Source organism: Salvelinus alpinus, chromosome 8, assembly GCF_045679555.1.
Source record: "Salvelinus alpinus chromosome 8, SLU_Salpinus.1, whole genome shotgun sequence".
NCBI classification, from domain to species: Eukaryota; Metazoa; Chordata; class Actinopteri; order Salmoniformes; family Salmonidae; genus Salvelinus; species Salvelinus alpinus.
The window spans coordinates 50,251,297-50,275,410 of record NC_092093.1 but is presented as its reverse complement, the minus strand read 5'-3'; the positions used below and the strand labels follow the sequence as shown (position 1 = coordinate 50,275,410).

The 24,114-nt window shown below is 42.7% G+C and overlaps 1 protein-coding gene across 7 annotated transcripts in view; it reads right to left on the bottom strand.

Moving 5' to 3' along the window:
• stau2 (staufen double-stranded RNA binding protein 2) overlaps positions 1–24,114 on the bottom strand; it is a 322,536-nt gene that overhangs the window by 124,693 nt on the left and 173,729 nt on the right. For all 7 annotated transcript variants that reach the window (XM_071414103.1, XM_071414100.1, XM_071414106.1 and 4 more), the window contains exon 14: positions 11,477–11,590. In XM_071414103.1, coding sequence (XP_071270204.1) covers positions 11,477–11,590 — 114 coding nt within the window. The remainder of the gene's footprint in view (positions 1–11,476; positions 11,591–24,114) is intronic.

The following is a 24,114-nucleotide window of genomic DNA, read 5'->3' as shown; positions in this document are numbered from 1 at the left end:
GAATTCAGGCAGGCAGCCAATCACAAAGTACCGATCGCTGTCCATGGAGCTGAAATTGTGACTCGTCTATGCAGCTGCCTATCGAATCGATTATAGGCTTTCTGTAGTTCCAGGGCATATAGCTTTGCTTTAGCTAATTAATACATGTTTATTGTTAGGCCTATGTGGTCGTTAAGCCGAGCATTTCAGGAAGCTATACACGGTGTCACAAGGCTGCCATGTAGACTACTGGCTGGCGGCAAAAATGTAAGTGCTTGTTCAGTCATTAAAGATGGAAATTCAAACATTGAGACGACATCATACTAATCAGCAACCAACTTAATTTTTATACATAAAACTGTCCTGTATATCCTGTACAGCCGTGACATGTCCTATATGTCCTGTACAGCCGTGACATGTCCTATATGTCCTGTACAGCAGTGACATGTCCTATATGTCCTGTACAGCCGTGACATGTCCTATATGTCCTGTACAGCAGTGGCATGTCCTATATGTCCTGTACAGCCGTGGCATGTCCTATATGTCCTGTACAGCCGTGACATGTCCTATATGTCCTGTACAGCCGTGACATGTCCTATATGTCCTGTACAGCAGTGGCATGTCCTATATGTCCTGTACAGCCGTGGCATGTCCTATATGTCCTGTACAGCCGTGACATGTCCTATATGTCCTGTACAGCCGTGACATGTCCTATATGTCCTGTACAGCAGTGGCATGTCCTATATGTCCTGTACAGCAGTGGCATGTCCTATATGTCCTGTACAGCAGTGGCATGTCCTATATATCCTATATATCTTATATGTCCTGTATATCCTGTATATCCTGTATGTCCTGTATATCCTGTATTTCCTGTATATCCTGTATATCCTATATGTCCTGTATGTCCTGTATATCCTATATGTCCTGTATATCCTATATGTCCTGTATATCCTGTATATCTTATATGTCCTGTATGTCCTGTATATCCTGTATATCCTGTATGTCCTGTATGTCCTATATGTCCTGTATATCCTGTATATCCTATATGTCCTGTATATCCTGTATATCCTGTATATCCTATATGTCCTGTATGTCCTGTATATCCTGTATGTCCTGTATGTCCTGTATGTCCTGTATATCCTATATGTCCTGTATATCCTGTATATCCTATATGTCCTGTATATCCTATATGTCCTGTATATCCTGTATATCCTGTATATCCTATATGTCCTGTATATCCTATATGTCCTGTATATCCTGTATATCCTGTATATCTTATATGTCCTGTATGTCCTGTATATCCTGTATGTCCTGTATATCCTGTATGTCCTGTATATCATGTATATCCTGTATATCCTATATGTCCTGTATATCCTATATGTCCTGTATATCCTGTATATCCTGTATATCTTATATGTCCTGTATGTCCTGTATATCCTGTATATCTTATATGTCCTGTATATCCTATATGTCCTGTATATCCTGTATATCTTATATGTCCTGTATATCCTGTATATCTTATATGTACTGTATATCTTATATGTCCTGTATATCCTGTATATCTTATATGTCCTGTATGTCCTGTATATCCTGTATATCCTATATGTCCTGTATATCCTATATGTCCTGTATATCCTATATGTCCTGTATATCCTGTATATCTTATATGTCCTGTATATCCTGTATATCCTATATGTCCTGTATATCCTGTATATCCTGTATATCTTATATGTCCTGTATGTCCTGTATATCCTGTATATCTTATATGTGCTGTATATCCTGTATATCCTGTATATCCTATATGTCCTGTATATCCTGTATATCTTATATGTCCTGTATGTCCTGTATGTCCTGTATATCCTGTATATCTTATATGTCCTGTATGTCCTGTATATCCTGTATATCTTATATGTCCTGTATGTCCTGTATATCCTGTATATCCTGTATATCTTATATGTCCTGTATGTCCTGTATATCCTGTATATCCTATATGTCCTGTATATCCTATATGTCCTGTATATCCTGTATATCTTATATGTCCTGTATATCCTGTATATCTTATATGTCCTGTATATCTTATATGTCCTGTATGTCCTGTATATCCTGTATATCCTATATGTCCTGTATATCCTGTATATCCTGTATATCTTATATGTCCTGTATGTCCTGTATATCCTGTATATCCTATATGTCCTGTATATCCTGTATATCCTGTATATCTTATATGTCCTGTATGTCCTGTATATCCTGTATATCCTGTATATCTTATATGTCCTGTATGTCCTATATGTCCTGTATATCCTGTATATCCTATATGTCCTGTATATCCTGTATATCCTATATGTCCTGTATATCCTGTATGTCCTGTATATCCTGTATATCCTATATGTCCTGTATATCCTGTATATCCTATATGTCCTGTATGTCCTGTATATCCTATATGTCCTGTATATCCTGTATATCCTATATGTCCTGTATATCCTGTATATCCTATATGTCCTGTATATCCTGTATATCCTATATGTCCTGTATATCCTGTATATCTTATATGTCCTGTATATCCTGTATATCCTATATGTCCTGTATATCCTGTATATCCTATATGTCCTGTATATCCTGTATATCTTATATGTCCTGTATGTCCTGTATATCCTGTATATCCTGTATGTCCTGTATGTCCTATATGTCCTGTATGTCCTGTATATCCTATATGTCCTGTATATCCTATATGTCCTGTATATCCTGTATATCTTATATGTCCTGTATGTCCTGTATATCCTGTATGTCCTATATGTCCTGTATATCCTGTATATCCTATATGTCCTGTATATCCTGTATATCCTATATGTCCTGTATGTCCTGTATATCCTGTATGTCCTGTATGTCCTGTATATCCTATATGTCCTGTATATCCTGTATATCCTATATGTCCTGTATATCCTATATGTCCTGTATATCCTGTATATCCTGTATATCCTATATGTCCTGTATATCCTATATGTCCTGTATATCCTGTATATCCTGTATATCTTATATGTCCTGTATGTCCTGTATATCCTGTATGTCCTGTATATCCTGTATGTCCTGTATATCATGTATATCCTGTATATCCTATATGTCCTGTATATCCTATATGTCCTGTATATCCTGTATATCCTGTATATCTTATATGTCCTGTATGTCCTGTATATCCTGTATATCTTATATGTCCTGTATATCCTATATGTCCTGTATATCCTGTATATCTTATATGTCCTGTATATCCTGTATATCTTATATGTACTGTATATCTTATATGTCCTGTATATCCTGTATATCTTATATGTCCTGTATGTCCTGTATGTCCTGTATATCCTGTATATCCTATATGTCCTGTATATCCTGTATATCCTATATGTCCTGTATATCCTATATGTCCTGTATATCCTGTATATCTTATATGTCCTGTATATCCTGTATATCCTATATGTCCTGTATATCCTGTATATCCTGTATATCTTATATGTCCTGTATGTCCTGTATATCCTGTATATCTTATATGTGCTGTATATCCTGTATATCCTGTATATCCTATATGTCCTGTATATCCTGTATATCTTATATGTCCTGTATGTCCTGTATGTCCTGTATATCCTGTATATCTTATATGTCCTGTATATCCTGTATATCTTATATGTCCTGTATGTCCTGTATATCCTGTATATCCTGTATATCTTATATGTCCTGTATGTCCTGTATATCCTGTATATCCTATATGTCCTGTATATCCTATATGTCCTGTATATCCTGTATATCTTATATGTCCTGTATATCCTGTATATCTTATATGTCCTGTATATCCTGTATATCTTATATGTCCTGTATGTCCTGTATATCCTGTATATCCTATATGTCCTGTATATCCTGTATATCCTGTATATCTTATATGTCCTGTATGTCCTGTATATCCTGTATATCCTATATGTCCTGTATATCCTGTATATCCTGTATATCTTATATGTCCTGTATGTCCTGTATATCCTGTATATCCTGTATATCTTATATGTCCTGTATGTCCTATATGTCCTGTATATCCTGTATATCCTATATGTCCTGTATATCCTGTATATCCTATATGTCCTGTATATCCTGTATGTCCTGTATATCCTGTATATCCTATATGTCCTGTATATCCTGTATATCCTATATGTCCTGTATGTCCTGTATATCCTATATGTCCTGTATATCCTGTATATCCTATATGTCCTGTATATCCTGTATATCCTATATGTCCTGTATATCCTGTATATCCTATATGTCCTGTATATCCTGTATATCTTATATGTCCTGTATATCCTGTATATCCTATATGTCCTGTATATCCTATATGTCCTATATGTCCTGTATATCCTGTATATCTTATATGTCCTGTATGTCCTGTATATCCTGTATATCCTGTATATCCTATATGTCCTGTATATCCTGTAGAGCCGTGACATGTCCCAGCTTGGATAGAAAGTTGGTGTGCTTCAACCCAGTCTACTAATGCCAAATAATACAGTCGACCAAAATAGACAGCCGATCCTCAAAATACTAGGTTACTAGGGATTGTTTCATTACGCAGCGTAGCCGACTACCTACAGCAATATACAACATCTAGCTGCTATTTATACACTTTTTATAAAAATGACATCAAATTGTATATAGAGGCCTATAGTAACTACAGTATATAGATGCCTATAGTAACTACAGTATATAGAGGCCTATAGTAACTACAGTATATAGAGGCCTATAGTAACTACTATAGTAACTACAGTATATAGAGGCCTATAGCAACTACAGTATATAGAGGCCTATAGTAACTACTATAGTAACTACAGTATATAGAGGCCTATAGTAACTACTATAGTAACTACAGTATATAGAGGCCTATAGCAACTACAGTATATAGAGACCTATAGTAACTACAGTATATAGAGGCCTATAGTAACTACTATAGTAACTACAGTATATAGAGGCCTATAGCAACTACAGTATATAGAGGCCTATAGTAACTACAGTATATAGAGACCTATAGTAACTACTATAGTAACTACAGTATATAGAGGCCTATAGTAACTACAGTATATAGAGGCCTATAGTAACTACAGTATATAGAGGCCTATAGTAACTACAGTATATAGAGGCCTACAGTAACTACAGTATATAGAGGCCTATAGTAACTACTATAGTAACTACAGTATATAGAGGCCTATAGTAACTACTATAGTAACTACAGTATATAGAGGCCTATAGTAACTACAGTATATAGAGGCCTACAGTAACTACAGTATATAGAGGCCTATAGTACCTACAGTATATAGAGGCCTATATTAACTACTATAGTAACTACAGTATATAGAGGCCTATAGTAACTACAGTATATAGAGACCTATAGTAACTACAGTATATAGAGGCCTATATTAACTACTATAGTAACTACAGTATATAGAGGCCTATAGTAACTACAGTATATAGAGACCTATAGTAACTACAGTATATAGAGGCCTATATTAACTACTATAGTAACTACAGTATATAGAGGCCTATATTAACTACTATAGTAACTACAGTATATAGAGGCCTATAGTAACTACAGTATATAGAGGCCTATAGTAACTACAGTATATAGAGACCTATAGTAACTACAGTATATAGAGACCTATAGTAACTACAGTATATAGAGACCTATAGTAACTACAGTATATAGAGGCCTATAGTAACTACAGTATATAGAGACCTATAGTAACTACAGTATATAGAGGCCTACAGTAACTACAGTATATAGAGACCTATAGTAACTACAGTATATAGAGACCTATAGTAACTACAGTATATAGAGGCCTATAGTAACTACAGTATATAGAGGCCTACAGTAACTACTATAGTAACTACAGTATATAGAGACCTATAGTAACTACAGTATATAGAGGCCTATATTAACTACTATAGTAACTACAGTATATAGAGGCCTATAGTAACTACTATAGTAACTACAGTATATAGAGGCCTATAGTAACTACAGTATATAGAGGCCTATAGTAACTACAGTATATAGAGGCATATAGTAACTACTATAGTAACTACAGTATATAGAGGCCTACAGTAACTACTATAGTAACTACAGTATATAGAGGCCTATAGTAACTACAGTATATAGAGGCCTATAGTAACTACAGTATATAGAGACCTATAGTAACTACAGTATATAGAGACCTATAGTAACTACAGTATATAGAGACCTATAGTAACTACAGTATATAGAGACCTATAGTAACTACAGTATATAGAGGCCTATAGTAACTACAGTATATAGAGACCTATAGTAACTACAGTATATAGAGGCCTATAGTAACTACAGTATATAGAGACCTATAGTAACTACAGTATATAGAGGCCTATAGTAACTACAGTATATAGAGACCTATAGTAACTACAGTATATAGAGGCCTATAGTAACTACAGTATATAGACCTATAGTAACTACAGTATATAGAGGCCTATAGTAACTACAGTATATAGAGACCTATAGTAACTACAGTATATAGAGGCCTATAGTAACTACTACAGTGACTACAGTATATAGAGGCCTATAGTAACTACTATAGTAACTACAGTATATAGAGGCCTATAGTAATTACTATAGTAACTACAGTATATAGAGGCCTACAGTAACTACAGTATATAGAGGCCTATAGTAACTACTATAGTAACTACAGTATATAGAGGCCTATAGTAACTACTATAGTAACTACAGTATATAGAGGCCTATAGTAACTACAGTATATAGAGGCCTATAGCACCTACAGTATATATACACCTATAGTAACTACTATAGTAATTACAGTATATAGAGGCCTATAGTAACTGCAGTATATAGAGGCCTATATTAACTACAGTATATAGAGGCCTATAGTAACTACTATAGTAACTACAGTATATAGAGGCCTATAGTAACTACAGTATATAGAGGCCTATAGTGACTACTATAGTAACTACAGTATATAGAGGCCTACAGTAACTACAGTATATAGAGGCCTATAGTAACTACAGTATATAGAGACCTATAGTAACTACTATAGTAACTACAGTATATAGAGGCCTATAGTAACTACTATAGTAACTACAGTATATAGAGGCCTATAGTAACTACAGTATATAGAGGCCTATAGTAACTACAGTATATAGAGGCCTATAGTAACTACTATAGTAACTACAGTATATAGAGGCCTATAGTAACTACTATAGTAACTACAGTATATAGAGGCCTACAGTAACTACAGTATATAGAGGCCTATAGTAACTACTATAGTAACTACAGTATATAGAGGCCTACAGTAACTACAGTATATAGAGGCCTATAGTAACTACAGTATATAGAGGCCTATAGTAACTACAGTATATAGAGGCCTATAGTAACTACAGTATATAGAGGCCTATAGTAACTACTATAGTAACTACAGTATGTAGAGGCCTATAGTAATTACAGTATGTAGAATGGGTCCACCACAGCCTGGAGGTCCAGGTTGAGGCCCGTCTGTTTTCTATAGTGAGTATTGCCAAACCCAGACAGTCTTTCCTGAGACATTGTGCATTATATGTCTGTTGTGCTGCACACAATTGAAATGTATCCTTGAATAATGCATGCCAAGATATACCAGAGATAAGGGACTGTTGATATCGCAACCACACAACTCAAAACGCCGGCTCGCCAGTATGAACAAAATCACAAACCGTTTTTTTTTTTTTTTTTTGAATCCTCAAGAACTGTTAAAGATGATAATTTGTTTGCATCTGTAAATACAATTCATCTCTTTCTTTAACGTGTTGAGGCCCGGGAATTAAGGAGAACGAATCAATCAAAGATGTCGCAGAACTCCTCCCTTCAGGCCAGTTTCCCTGACGTTGCTACGGCAATCAAGCTGTTTTTTATTTATTTTTTAAACCATCACTGTAACTGTCACTTCTGCGGAGAGATCGTTTTTCAAAGACTAAAACTCAAAGAACTACCTAATAAAAAAACATTTGGCTCTTCGTTCTTCTATGCGCTGTTGAACACCTGAGTAAACTCTAGTAAATTCATGAGCGGCGACATAGTCTTGACCACAGCATTTGTTCACCAATATCCCCTGAGACTTTCAATCAGTTCAGTTAGTTATTTTTTTCATTGGCACTTTAATTAGTCACATTCTTGAATCTCAAGAAACAAACATTTAGCTTTCCTAGTACATATGGAATTTTAAAAGTTTATGAATTACTTTTTGGAGGTTTACTGTAAGCTTGGGAGGTATCCAGATTTTCACACCGACATACCGTTCTTCTGCCATCCCAGGATTTATGGTATTACCGACATAGTACACAAGGGGGCACTAAAACGCAAAAACAGCCCATTGGGCATCTATTACCAGCATGGCAACAAAATTAGCACAATAGCGAATTCTCATGGAGAGGATAGGAGAGGGAGCTGTTAGCCCCCAGTCAGTCAGAAAGGCTTAATTAAGGAGAGGAGAGGAGAGGAGAGGAGAGGAGAGGAGAGGAGAGGAGAGGAGAGGAGAGGAGAGGAGAGGAGAGGAGAGGAGAGGAGAGGAGAGGAGAGGAGAGGAGAGGAGAGGAGAGGAGAGGATTTCAAGGATCTGGGAAGAAACGGCTGTCCTATGTTTAGATTTGATAACGTAAGCAACAGGTTTTCTGCTTGGGAGGAGCAGGATAAAGAGACACTTCCTGAATACAGCCCCACCTGATTGGCTGTTCCACACACCTCCTGAATACAGCCCCACCTGATTGGCTGTTCCACACACCTCCTGAATACAGCCCCACCTGATTGGCTGTTCCACACACCTCCTGAATACAGCCCCACCTGATTGGCTGTTCCACACACCTCCTGAATACAGCCCCACCTGATTGGCTGTTCCACACACCTCCTGAATACAGCCCCACCTGATTGGCTGTTCCACACACCTCCTGAATATAGAAAGCTGGCTGGGGACACACACACTAAATACGGGGAATCCTGACATTTGGAGATAATCATTATTTGGAAGGAAAAACAGAGAGAAAGAAACAAAGTGTGTGTGTATCAGTGTGTGTGTGTGTATCAATGTGTGTATGTATCAGTGTGTGTGTGTGTATCAGTGTGTGTGTGTGTGTGTGTCTATCAGTGTGTGTGTGTGTGTGTGTGTGTGTGTGTGTGTGTGTGTGTGTGTGTGTGTGTGTGTGTGTGTGTGTGTGTGTGTGTGTGTGTGTGTGTGTGTGTGTGTGTGTATCAGTGTGTGTGTGTGTATCAGTGTGTGTGTGTGTGTGTATTAGTGTGTGGAACAGTGCTGGTTGTTATCAGTGTGGCTTGTGTCTGTAAAAGACTTCAGGTCACTAATGACGAACAAACCCCTCTGGTCTGGAGCCAAGGACCAGTCACTGTTTATGAGAGAGTGAGACAGACAAACCCCTCTGGTCCGGAGCCAAGGACCAGTCACTGTTTATGAGAGAGTGAGACAGACAAAGCCCTCTGGTCCGGAGCCAAGGACCAGTCACTGTTTATGAGAGAGTGAGACAGACAAACCCCTCTGGTCCGGAGCCAAGGACCAGTCACTGTTTATGAGAGAGTGAGACAGACTAAACCCTCTGGTCTGGAGCCAAGGACCAGTCACTGTTTATGAGAGAGTGAGACAGACTAAACCCTCTGGTCTGGAGCCAAGGACCAGTCACTGTTTATGAGAGAGTGAGACAGACAAACCCCTCTGGTCCGGAGCCAAGGACCAGTCACTGTTTATGAGAGAGTGAGACAGACTAAACCCTCTGGTCTGGAGCCAAGGACCGTGATCAATTTATGAGAGAGTGAGACAAACTAAACCCTCTGGTCTGGAGCCAAGGACCAGTCACTGTTTATGAGAGAGTGAGACAAACTAAACCCTCTGGTCTGGAGCCAAGGACCAGTCACTGTTTATGAGAGAGTGAGACAGACAAAACCCTCTGGTCCGGAGCCAAGGACCAGTCACTGTTTATGAGAGAGTGAGACAGACAAAACCCTCTGGTCCGGAGCCAAGGACCAGTCACTGTTTATGAGAGAGTGAGACAGACAAACCCCTCTGGTCCGGAGCCAAGGACCAGTCACTGTTTATGAGAGAGTGAGACAGACAAAGCCCTCTGGTCTGGAGCCAAGGACCAGTCACTGTTTATGAGAGAGTGAGACAGACAAAGCCCTCTGGTCCGGAGCCAAGGACCAGTCACTGTTTATGAGAGAGTGAGACAGACAAAACCCTCTGGTCTGAAGCCAAGGACCAGTCACTGTTTATGAGAGAGTGAGACAGACAAAGCCCTCTGGTCTGGAGCCAAGGACCAGTCACTGTTTATGAGAGAGTGAGACAGACAAACCCCTCTGGTCCGGAGCCAAGGACCAGTCACTGTTTATGAGAGTGAGACAGACAAAGCCCTCTGGTCCGGAGCCAAGGACCAGTCACTGTTTATGAGAGAGTGAGACAGACAAAACCCTCTGGTCTGAAGCCAAGGACCAGTCACTGTTTATGAGAGAGTGAGACAGACAAACCCCTCTGGTCCGGAGCCAAGGACCAGTCACTGTTTATGAGAGAGTGAGACAGACAAAACCCTCTGGTCCGGAGCCAAGGACCAGTCACTGTTTATGAGAGAGTGAGACAGACAAACCCCTCTGGTCCGGAGCCAAGGACCAGTCACTGTTTATGAGAGAGTGAGACAGACAAACCCCTCTGGTCCGGAGCCAAGGACCAGTCACTGTTTATGAGAGAGTGAGACAGACAAAACCCTCTGGTCTGAAGCCAAGGACCAGTCACTGTTTATGAGAGAGTGAGACAGACAAAGCCCTCTGGTCTGGAGCCAAGGACCAGTCACTGTTTATGAGAGTGAGACAGACAAAACCCTCTGGTCTGGAGCCAAGGGCCAGTCACTGTTTATGAGAGTGAGACAGACAAAACCCCAAAGCATTACCACAATACAACCCAAACACAACGTAGAACCAAAACCCAACCAAAACCTCACCAAGATGCCACCAAGACGCCACCAAAACCCAACCAAGACGCCACCAAGACGCCACCAAAACCCAACCAAGACGCCTCCAAGACGCCACCAAAACCCAACCAAGACGCCACTTAAACACAACCAAAACCCCTCCAAGACGCCACCAAAACACAACCAAAACCCAACCAAGACGCCACCAAAACACAACCAAAACCCAACCAAGACGCCACCAAAACACAACCAAAACCCCTCCAAGACGCCACCAAAACCCAACCAAGACGCCACCAAAACACAACCAAAACCCCTCCAAGACGCCACCAAAACACAACCAAAACCCCTCCAAGACGCCACCAAAACACAACCAAAACCCCACCAAGACGCCTCCAAGACGCCACCAAAACCCCACCAAAACCCAACCAAAACCCAACCAAAACCCAACCAAGACGCCACCAAAACCCCATCTTCCCCAGGTGTAGTTGGTTAGTTATCCTACCTGGTCGTGGCTGGCTTCGATGGAGCTCCCGATGCCGTGGAAAGTCATCTGTACAGGTGAGAGTGTCAGGTAGGTCATGAACTCTCTACCATTCTGACCATCGCTGTACAGCACCTGGAGGACACAGGGACAAACACACAATGACAATGACACTACCGTTCAAAAGATTGGGGTCAGTTAGTAATGTCTTTGTTTTTGAAAGAAAAGCGATTTTTTTTGTCCATTAAAATAACATCAAATTGATCAGAAATACAGTGTAGACATTGTTAATGTTGTAAATGACTATTGTAGCTGGAAACGGCTGATTTTTAATGGAATATCTAAATAGGCGTACAGAGGCCCGTTATTAGCAACCATCACTCCTGTGTTCCAATGGCACGTTGTGTTAGCTAATCCAAGTTTATCATTTTAAAAGGCTAATTGATCATTAGAAAACCCTTTTGCAATTATGTTAGCACAGCTGAAAACTGTTGTTCTGATTAAAGAAGCAATAAAACTGGCCTTCTTTAGACTAGTTGAGTATCTGGAGCATCAGCATTTGTGGGTTCGATTACAGGCTCAGAATGGCCAGAAACAAAGAACTTTCTTATGAAACTCGTCAGTCTATTCTTGTTCTGAGAAATGAAGGCTATTCCATGCGAGAAATTGCCATGAAACTGAAGATCTCGTACAACGCTGTGTACTACTCTCTTCACAGAACAGTGCAAACTAGCTCTAACTAGAATAGAAAGAGGAGTGGGAGGCCCCGGTGCACAACTGACCAAGAGGACAAGTACATTAGAGTGTCTAGTTTGAGAAACAGACGCCTCACAAGTCCTCAACTGGCAGCTTCATTAAATAGTACCCGCAAAACACCAGTCTCAACGTCAACAGTGAAGAGGCGACTCCGGGATGCTGGCATTCTAGGCAGAGTCGCAAAGAAAAAGCCATATCTCAGACTGGCCAATAAAAATAAAAGATTAAGATGGGCAAAAGAATACAGACATTGGAACTCTGGACAGAGGAATACTGGAAAAAAGTGTTATGGACAGACAAATCTAAGTTTGAGGTGTTCGGATCACAAAGAAGAACATGAAAAAATGAAAATATGTTGGAGGAGTGCTTGACGCCATCAGTGAAGCATGGTGGAGGTATTGTGATGGTTTGGGGGTGCTTTGGTGGTGGTAAAGTGGGAGATTTGTACAGGGTAAAATGGATCTTGAAGAAGGAAGGCTATCACTCCATTTTGCAACGCCATGCCATACCCTGTGGACGGCGCTTAATTGGAGCCAATTTCCTCCTACAACAGGACAATGACCCAAAGCACAGCTCCAAACTATGCAATAACTATTTAGGGAAGAAGCAGTCAGCTGGTATTCTGTCTATAATGGAGTGGCCAGCATGGTAACCGGATCTCAACCCTATTGAGCTGTTGTGGGAGCAGCTTGACCGTATGGTACGTAAGAAGTGCCCATCAAGCCAATCCAACTTGTGGGAGGTGCTTCAGGAGGTATGGGGGTGAAATCCATTCAGATTCCCTCAACAAATTGACAACTAGAATGCCAAAAGGTCTGCAAGACTGTAATTGCTGCAAAAGGAGGATTCTTTGACGAAAGCAATGTTTGTATAACATTGAGCACACAACCATGCAATCTCCACAGACAAACATTGGCAGTAGACTGGCCTTACTGAAAACCTCTGTGACTTTCAACGTGGCACCGTCATAAGATGCCACCTTTCCAGCAAGTCAGTTCGTCAAATGTCTGCCCTGCTAGAGTTTATTGGAAGCAAGTCCCCACAGCAATGTTCCAACATCTAGTGGAAAGCCTTCCCAGAAGAGTGGAGGCTGTTATAGCAGCAAAGGGGGGGGGACCAACTCCATATTAAATGGCCATGATTTTGGAATGTAATGTTGAACCAGCAGGTGTCCCACATACTTCATCTGTTTACATTCAGACGAATCCCTGTGACACTTGTGGGGGTCGTAGAGCAGAACGGGTCAGATGCTTCAGACGTTTTCATGAGAAGATAATGATATGAGAAGCTGTAGCTCTGCCACTTTCTACCGAAGATGTGGAAGGCTCACGTAAACAGAACAGTGGGGTGGATTGAGATGCAGCCCACTCAGAAAAAACATCTCTCTAGTTTAACCTGACAGATGTGGTGGATTGAGACACAGCCCATGTAATAACAGATATCTCTAGTTTAACCTGACAGACGTGGTGGATTGAGACACAGCCCATGTAATAACAGATATCTCTAGTTTAACCTGACAGACGTGGTGGATTGAGACACAGCCGATGCAATAACATATATCTCTAGTTTAACCTGACAGACGTGGTGGATTGAGACACAGCCCATGTAATAACAGATATCTCTAGTTTAACCTGACATATGTTGATGGGGATTGTGTTTCTTAGATGGACGCACCGATGCGTCAGTAGACTCCAGGCGGTTAAGAAAGAGAGAGACATGGTTTGTTCTGATTTTCCCAGTTCCAGTCTGGTATTAACACTGTACAGCTGCTATGTCCTTACTAACTCTGATTAATAACAGGATCCTGAAACATCTCAGCACGGAGAATAGACCAGAAGGATCCTGAAACATCTCAGCAGAGAGAATAGACCAGAAGGATCCTGAAACATCTCAGCAGAGAGAATAGACCAGAAGGATCCTGAAACATCTCAGCAGAGAGAATAGACCAGAAGGATCCTGAAACATCCCAGCAAAGAGAATAGACCAGAAGGATCCTGAAACATCTCAGCAGAGAGAATAGACCAGAAGGATCCTGAAACATCCCAGCAGAGAGAATAGACCAGAAGGATCCTGAAACATCTCAGCACGGAGAATAGACCAGAAGGATCCTGAAACATCTCAGCAGAGAGAATAGACCAGAAGGATCCTGAAACATCTCAGCAGAGAGAATAGACCAGAAGGATCCTGAAACATCTCAGCAGAGAGAATAGACCAGAAGGATCTTGAAACATCTCAGCAGAGTGAATAGACCAGAAGGATCCTGATACATCTCACTATTTTTAACCAGGGTCCATCAAAAGTAGTGTGCCAAGTAGAGAATAGGGTGCCAATTGGGACGGGACAGTGCTGTGCCAGGTTAACCCAACGGGGTCAGTGCTGTGCCAGGTTAACCCAACGGGGACAGTGCTGTGCCAGGTTAACCCAACGGGGACAGTGCTGTGCCAGGTTAACCCAACGGGGACAGTACTGTGCCAGGTTAACCCAACGGGGACAGTGCTGTGCCAGGTTAACCCAACGGGGACAGTGCTGTGCCAGGTTAACCCAACGCGGTCAGTGCTGTGCCAGGTTAACCCAACGGGGACAGTGCTGTGCCAGGTTAACCCAACGGGGACAGTGCTGTGCCAGGTTACCCCAACGGGACCAGTGCTGTGCCAGGTTAACCCAATGGGGACAGAGCTGTGCCAGGTTAACCCAACGGGGACAGTGCTGTGCCAGGTTAACCCAACGGGGACAGTGCTGTGCCAGGTTAACCCAATGCTGTGCCAGGTTAACCCAACGGGGACAGTACTGTGCCAGGTTAACCCAACGGGGACAGTACTGTGCCAGGTTAACCCAACGAGGACAGTACTGTGCCAGGTTAACCCAACGGGGACAGTACTGTGCCAGGTTAACCCAACGGGGACAGTGCTGTGCCAGGTTAACCCAACGGGGACAGTACTGTGCCTGGTTAACCCAACGGGGACAGTGCTGTGCCAGGTTAACCCAACGGGGTCAGTGCTGTGCCAGGTTAACCCAACTGGACAGTGCTGTGCCAGGTTAACCCAACGGGGACAGTACTGTGCCAGGTTAACCCAACGGGGTCAGAGCTGTGCCAGGTTAACCCAACGGGGACAGTGCTGTGCCAGGTTAACCCAACGGGGACAGTGCTGTGCCAGGTTACCCAACGGGGACAGTGCTGTGCCAGGTTAACCCAACGGGGACAGTGCTGTGCCAGGTTAACCCAACGGGGACAGTGCTGTGCCAGGTTAACCCAACGGGGACAGTGCTGTGCCAGGTTAACCCAACTGGACAGTACTGTGCCAGGTTAACCCAACGGGGACAGTGCTGTGCCAGGTTAACCCAACGGGGACAGTGCTGTGCCAGGTTAACCCAACGGGATCAGTGCTGTGCCAGGTTAACCCAATGGGGACAGTACTGTGCCAGGTTAACCCAACGGGGACAGTACTGTGCCAGGTTAACCCAACGGGGACAGTGCTGTGCCAGGTTAACCCAACGGGGACAGTGCTGTGCCAGGTTAACCCAACGGGGACAGTGCTGTGCCAGGTTAACCCAACGGGGACAGTGCTGTGCCAGGTTAACCCAACGGGGACAGTGCTGTGCCAGGTTAACCCAACGGGGACAGTGCTGTGCCAGGTTAACCCAACGGGGACAGTACTGTGCCAGGTTAACCCAACGGGGACAGTGCTGTGCCAGGTTAACCCAACGGGGTCAGTGCTGTGCCAGGTTAACCCAACGGGGACAGTGCTGTGCCAGGTTAACCCAACGGGGTCAGTACTGTGCCAGGTTAACCCAACGGGGACAGTGCTGTGCCAGGTTAACCCAACGGGGACAGTGCTGTGCCAGGTTAACCCAACGGGGACAGTGCTGTGCCAGGTTAACCCAACGGGGACAGTGCTGTGCCAGGTTAACCCAACGGGACAGTGCTGTGCCAGGTTAACCCAACGGGGTCAGCACTGTGCCAGGTTAACCCAACGGGGACAGTGCTGTGCCAGGTTAACCCAACGGGGACAGTGCTGTGCCAGGTTAACCCAACGGGGACAGTACTGTGCCAGGTTAACCCAACGGGGACAGTGCTGTGCCAGGTTAACCCAACGGGGACAGTACTGTGCCAGGTTAACCCAACGGGGACAGTGCTGTGCCAGGTTAACCCAACGGGACAGTGCTGTGCCAGGTTAAGCCAACGGCCACGGCTCAGGGGGCTGGCATAGCAGCGTTGCAATAGTTATCCACGAAAAGCGTCACATTAAATGTAATTACCATCAATTTACACAACATTTACAATAAGGCACTTACCCTCGTGGCCCACATGATGGTAAAGGGTCAGGTTTAGGTGTGCAAACACACAAACACACACATAAACACACTTAAACACACACACACACACACATAAACAAACACATACAAACATAAACACACACACACACACACACACACACATAAACACACACTTAAACACACAAACACAAACATAAACACACATAAACACACACTTAAACACACACATAAACACACACACAAACAAACACACACAAACATAAACACACACAAACACACACTTAAACACACAAAACACACACTTAAACACACAAACACACACTTAAACACACAAACACACACATAAACACATACACACACACTCTCGTATAAACACAAATGCTTTGAGAATCCACATGTCTCTGGAGTGTCAAGCCCGGCACGTAGTGTATCGAGGCTGATTTAACGTTTCACACAAGGCCACCATGTAGCAGGGAGCCTGTGTGTCGAGCCAGAGACAGCAGCTCATCCCCAGTCTGATTCATACCACACAACAAACACTGTTTTCAGAGCTTAGTGTGTGTGTGTGTTTTCAGAGGTCTCTGTGTGTGTGTGTGTGTTTTCAGATATCTGTGTGTGTGTGTTTTCAGAGGTCTCTGTGTGTGTGTGTGTGTTTTCAGATATCTGTGTGTGTGTGTTTTCAGAGGTCTCTGTGTGTGTGTGTGTGTTTTCAGATATCTGTGTGTGTGTGTGTTTTCAGATATCTGTGTGTGTGTGTTTTCAGATATCTGTGTGTGTGTGTGTGTTTTCAGATATCTGTGTGTGTGTGTTTTCAGAGGTCTCTGTGTGTGTGTGTTTTCAGATATCTGTGTGTGTGTGTTTTCAGAGGTCTCTGTGTGTGTGTGTGTGTTTTCAGAGGTCTCTGTGTGTGTTTTCAGAGGTCTCTGTGTGTGTGTGTGTGTGTTTTCAGATATCTGTGTGTGTGTGTTTTCAGAGGTCTCTGTGTGTGTGTGTGTGTTTTCAGAGGTCTCTCTGTGTGTGTGTGTGTTTTCAGATATCTGTGTGTGTGTGTTTTCAGAGGTCTGTGTGTGTGTGTGTGTGTTTTCAGATATGTGTGTGTGTGTGTGTGTTTTCAGAGGTCTCTGTGTGTGTGTGTTTTCAGAGGTCTCTGTGTGTGTGTGTGTTTTCAGAGGTCTCTCTGTGTGTGTGTTTTCAGATATCTGTGTGTGTGTGTTTTCAGAGGTCTCTCTGTGTGTGTCTTTTCAGAGGTTTCTGTGTGTGTGTGTGTGTGTTTTCAGAGGTAGGTCTTCACACAGATATGAGCCATAGCACCCAGCTGGAAGCCATCACTACACCACTCATATCAAACAGACTGGGGAGGGAGGGGGGGAGAGAGAGAGAGGGAGGGAGGGAGGAGAGAGAGAGAGAGAGAGAGAGAGGGAGGGAGGGAGGGAGGGAGGGAGGGAGGGAGGGAGGGAGACAGAGAGGGAGGGAGGGAGGATAAAGAGATGGAGAGATATGTATTTTCAATGCAGATAATCAAATAAACAGGAGAATAGAGGAGAATAGAGGAGAACAGAGGAGAAGAGAGGAGAACAGAGGAGAATAGAGGAGAACAGAGGAGAACAGAGGAGAATAGAGAATAGAGGAGAACAGAGGAGAACAGAAGAGAATAGAGGAGAACAGAGGAGAATAGAGGAGAACAGAGGAGAATAGAGATGGAAACAGAGGAGAATAAAGGAGAATAGAGATGGAAACAGAGAAGAAGTATGGGTTGTATTTACAATGCTGATTGCTCTTCACTGCTGTGATGTCACACTGTGGTATTTCACCCAGTAGATTTGGGAGTTTATCAAAATTGGGTTTGTTTTCGAATTCTTTGTGGATCTGTGTAATCTGAGGGAAATATATGTCTCTAATATGGTCATACATTTGGCAGGAGGTTAAGAAGTGCAGCTCAGTTTCCACCTCATTTTGATGGCAGTGTGCACATAGCCTGTCTTCTCTTGAGAGCCAGGTCTGCCTACAGCGACCTTTCTCAATAGCAAGGCTATGCTCACTGAGTCTGTAAATAGTCAAAGCTTTCCTTAAGTTTGGGTCAGTCACAGTGGTCAGGTATTCTGCCACTGTGTACTCTCTGTTTAGGGCCAAATAGCATTCTAGTTTGCTCAGTTTTTTTATTAATTATTTCCAATGTGTCAAGTAATGATCTTTTTGTTTTCTCATGATTTAGTTGGGTCTAATTGTGTTGCTGTCCTGGGGCTCTGTGGGGTCTGTTTGTGTTTGTGAACAGAGCCCCAGGACCAGCTTGCTTAGGGGACTCTTCTCCAGGTTCATCTCTCTGTAGGTGATGGCTTTGTTATGGAAGGTTTGGGAATCGCTTCCTTTTAGGTGGTTGTAGAATTTAACGGCTTTAATCTTTTCTGGGTTTTGATAATTAGTGAGTATCGGCCTAATTCTGCTCTGCATGCATTATATGGTGTTTTAAGTTGTACACAGAGGATATTTCTCAATTTGGTGTTTGTCCCATTTTGTGAATTCTTGGTTGGTGAGCGAACCCCAGACCTCACAACCATAAAGGGCAATGGCTTCTATAACTGATTGAAGTATTTTTAGGCAGATCCTAATTGGTACGTCAAATGTTTTGTTCCTTTTGATGGAATAGAAGGCCCTTCTTGCCTTGTCTCTCAGATCGTTCACAGCTTTGTGGAAGTTACCTGTGGCGCTGATGTTTAGGCCGAGGTATGTATAGTTTTTGTGTGCTCTAGGGCAACGGTGTCTAGATGGAATTTATATTTGTAGTTTCTCTCTCTCTGTTTCACTCGCTCCATTTCTCTCTCTCTGTTTATCTTGGTTTCTCTCAATTCAATTCAATGTTCTTTATTGGCATGACGTAACAATGTACATATTGGCAAAGATACTTTGGAGATTTACAACATAAACACAATTCATAATAAGAATCAATATTGTCAACGGGACAACAGTAACAACAATAACCAAGGGTCAAAATAACCATACATTCAACAGTAACAATAAGCATAGAGGACATGTGCAGGTTGGTCTGTCAGACACTGTCCCTCATAAAATGGCAGGCAGCAATGTAGTGCGCTGCCAACCCACAGCTCTCTGCGTCCTCCCCCAACAGGACGGGTAGCCTACTCTCATCAGAGAGGTCTTTGAAACCTTGAATAAGGGTTTCAAATTTGGGGAAATGACACTCTCTAATTGTTTTATATTTTCTCTCTCGGTTTCTCTCCCTCTCTCTGTTTCTCTCTCTCTCTGTTTCTCTCTCTCTCGGTTTCTCTCTCAGTTTCTCTCTCTCTCTGTTTCTCTCTCTCTCTGCTTCTCTCTCTGTTTCTCTCTCTGTTTCTCTCTCTCAGTTTCTCTCTCTCTCAGTTTCTCTCTCTCTCAGTTTCTCTCTCTCTCAGTTTCTCTCTCTCTCAGTTTCTCTCTCTCTCAGTTTCAATTCAATTCAATTCAATTCAAGGGGCTTTATTGGCATGGGAAACATGTGTTAACATTGCCAAAGCAAGTGAGGTAGATAATATACAAAAGTGAAATAAACAATAAAAATTAACAGTAAACATTACACATACAGAAGTTTCAAAACAATAAAGACATTACAAATGTCATATTATATATATACAGTGTTGTAACAATGTACAAATGGTTAAAGCACACAAGTTAAAATAAATAAACATAAATATGGGTTGTATTTACAATGGTGTTTGTTCTTCACTGGTTGCCCTTTTCTTGTGGCAACAGGTCACAAATCTTGCTGCTGTGATGGCACACTGTGGAATTTCACCCAGTAGATATGGGAGTTTATCAAAATTGGATTTGTTTTCGAATTCTTTGTGGATCTGTGTAATCTGAGGGAAATATGTCTCTCTAATATGGTCATACATTGGGCAGGAGGTTAGGAAGTGCAGCTCAGTTTCCACCTCATTTTGTGGGCAGTGAGCACATAGCCTGTCTTCTCTTGAGAGCCATGTCTGCCTACGGCGGCCTTTCTCAATAGCAAGGCTATGCTCACTGAGTCTGTACATAGTCAAAGCTTTCCTTAAGTTTGGGTCAGTCACAGTGGTCAGGTATTCTGCCACTGTGTACTCTCTGTTTAGGGCCAAATAGCATTCTAGTTTGCTCTGTTTTTTTGTTAATTCTTTTCAATGTGTCAAGTAATTATCTTTTTGTTTTCTCATGATTTGGTTGGGTCTAATTGTGCTGTTGTCCTGGGGCTCTGTGGGGTGTGTTTGTGTTTATGAACAGAGCCCAAGGACCAGCTTGCTTAGGGGACTCTTCTCCAGGTTCATCTCTCTGTAGGTGATGGCTTTGTTATGGAAGGTTTGGGAATCGCTTCCTTTTAGGTGGTTGTAGAATTTAACGGCTCTTTTCTGGATTTTGATAATTAGTGGGTATCGGCCTAATTCTGCTCTGCATGCATTATTTGGTGTTCTACGTTGTACACGGAGGATATTTTTGCAGAATTCTGCATGCAGAGTCTCAATTTGGTGTTTGTCCCATTTTGTGAAATCTTGGTTGGTGAGCGGACCCCAGACCTCACAACCATAAAGGGCAATGGGCTCTATGACTGATTCAAGTATTTTTAGCCAGATCCTAATTGGTATGTTGAAATTTATGTTCCTTTTGATGGCATAGAATGCCCTTCTTGCCTTGTCTCTCAGATCGTTCACAGCTCTGTGGAAGCTACCTGTGGTGCTGATGTTTAGGCCGAGGTATGTATAGTTTTTTGTGTGCTCTAGGGCAACGGTGTCTAGATGGAATTTGTGGTCCAGTTTCTCTCTCTCTCTGTTTCTCTCTCTCTCTGTTTCTCTCTCTCTGTTTCTCTCTCTCTGTTTCTCTCTCAGTTTCTCTCTCAGTTTCTCTCTCTCTGTTTCTCTATCTGTTAATATCTCTCTCTCTGCTTCTCTCTCTCTCTGCTTCTCTCTCTGTTTCTCTCTCTCTCTCTCTCAGTTTCTCTCTCTCTCTGTTTCTCTCTCTCTCTGTTTCTCTCTCTCTCTGCTTCTCTCTCTCTCTGCTTCTCTCTCTCTCTGTTTCTCTCTCTCTCTGCTTCTCTCTCTCTCTGTTTCTCTCTCTCTCTGCTTCTCTCTCTCTCTCTGTTTCTCTTTCTCTCTGTTTCTCTCTCTCTCTGTTTCTCTCTCTCTCTGTTTCTCTCTCTCTCTGTTTCTCTCTCTGTTTCACTCTCTCTCTGTTTCTCTCTCTGTTTCACTCTCTACAACACCGTGCAGCTGACACTGATCTCTGATCAGCAAAACACACCATTTAGCTCAAAGCATGCATTTCATGATTCAATTAAAACATATTTATTTCTGATTAAAACTAAAAGCCTAGTTTCAGTATTACAGCCTCTGTCACAGTGCTTCATGCAGTTAAGCTACCGTAGCCTACAGGTAGCCTACGGGTAACTGGCAGCTTCACTAACATCATAGGCCTCTCAGCGTCAATCCGCCTGTCTGTCCACCCAGTCAATAGAATGCCTCATACTAACGAGGCCGTTCCACATGAACTAAAACCCTCTCACCCCCCCCTACTTCCTCCATCCCTTTCCTCAGTCAGCACCTTCCATAACGCCATCACTCCATCTGTATTGCTTTAATTCAGACAGACAGGCTGACATATCTCGGAGAGACGGAAGCTGTGTCCGGTCAAACCCACGCCTCTCTCTCTCTCTCTCTCTCTCTCTCTCTCTCTCTCTCTCTCTCTCTCTCTCTCTCTCTCTCTCTCTCTCTCTCTCTCTCTCTCTCTCTCTCTCTCTCTCTCTCTCTCTCTCTCTCTCTCTCTCTCTCTCTCTCTCTCTCTCTCTCTCTCTCTCTCTCTCTCTCTCTCTCTCTCTCTCTCTCTCTCTCTCTCTCTCTCTCTCTCTCTCTCTCTCTCTCTCTCTCTCTCTCTCTCTCTCTCTCTCTCTCTCTCTCTCTCTCTCTCTCTCTCTCTCTCTCTCTCTCTCTCTCTCTCTCTCTCGCTACTTGACACCGTCTTTCTTTCTCTCTGGCTCGGTCTCTGATCATACCAGAAGAGCAATCAGTCAATGCCCAGTTAATGGAAAAATTGTCTGAAAAAGAGAAATGGGTAGAGTGAAAGAGAAATGGAGGGAGAGAGAGAAGCAGGTGGAGGAGCAGAGCAGAGAAACAGTAGTTCTTTACAGAATGAACCTACCTGGGTCAATGCCATCCTACAGGTGAGTTCTATATCAATGATACAGCCTGGCATCCTACAGGTGAGTTTTATATCAATAACACAGCCTGCCATCCTACAGGTGAACAGCCTGCCGTCCTAGAGGTGAGTTCTATATCAATGATACAGCCTGCCATCCTACAGGTGAGTACTATATCAATGATACAGCCTGCCATCCTACAGGTGAGTTCTATATCAATGACACAGCCTGACATCCTACAGGTGAGTACTATATCAATGACACAGCCTGCCATCCTACAGGTGAACAGCCTGCCATCCTACAGGTGAGTTCTATATCAATGACACAGCCTGCCATCCTACAGGTTAACAGCCTGTCATCCTAGAGGTGAGTTTTATATCAATGATACAGCCTGTCATCCTACAGGTGAGTTCTATATCAATGACACAGCCTGCCATCCTACAGGTGAACAGCCTGTCATCCTACAGGTGAGTTTTATATCAATGATACAGCCTGTCATCCTACAGGTGAGTTCTATATCAATGACACAGCCTGCCATCCTACAGGTGAGTTCTATATCAATGACACAGCCTGCCATCCTACAGGTGAGTTCTATATCAATGACACAGCCTGCCATCCTACAGGTGAACAGCCTGCCATCCTACAGGTGAGTACTATATCAATGATACAGCCTGTCATCCTACAGGTGAGTTCTATATCAATGATACAGCCTGCCATCCTACAGGTGAACAGCCTGCCATCCTACAGGTGAGTTCTATATCAATGACACAGCCTGCCATCCTACAGGTGAGTTCTATATCAATGACACAGCCTGCCATCCTCCAGGTGAGTTCTATATCAATGACACAGCCTGCCATCCTACAGGTGAGCAGCCTGCCATCCTTCCATCCGTTATGTATTACACTCCGGGGAATTCAGAGAATTCTGTTTCAACTTTATATTAACTTGTTTTAATAAACGTGTTGTTGATCAAGCTTTCATCAGCCCCTGATTTCTTCTCTGCCTTTCTGTTTCCCACAGGATATTAGAAGGGCGGGGACTACTGTGTGTGTGTGTGTGTGTGTGTGTGTGTGTGTGTGTGTGTGTGTGTGTGTGTGTGAGACAGCCCTGTTATTATTAATAGGGTAGTTATGTGATGGTACCCGTTATGAAAGGATAGCACGATGACAGAGTGCTACGGCATGGTGATCATAGCCTGAGACCCACAATGCACCCCTTTCCCTGTGGGCCCTGATCAAGAGTAGTGACGTCATTTATAGAACGGCAGGTAAGGGTGCTCTGGAGCGGCTTGATGTTCTTTACCATTCTGCCATCAGATTTGCCACAAATGCTCCTTATAGGACACATCACAGCCCTCTATACTCCTCTGTAAACTGGTCATCTCTGTATACCCGTTCCAAGACCCACTGGTTGATGCTTATTTATAAAACCCTCTTAGGCCTCACTCCCCCCTATCTGAGATATCTACTGCAGCCCT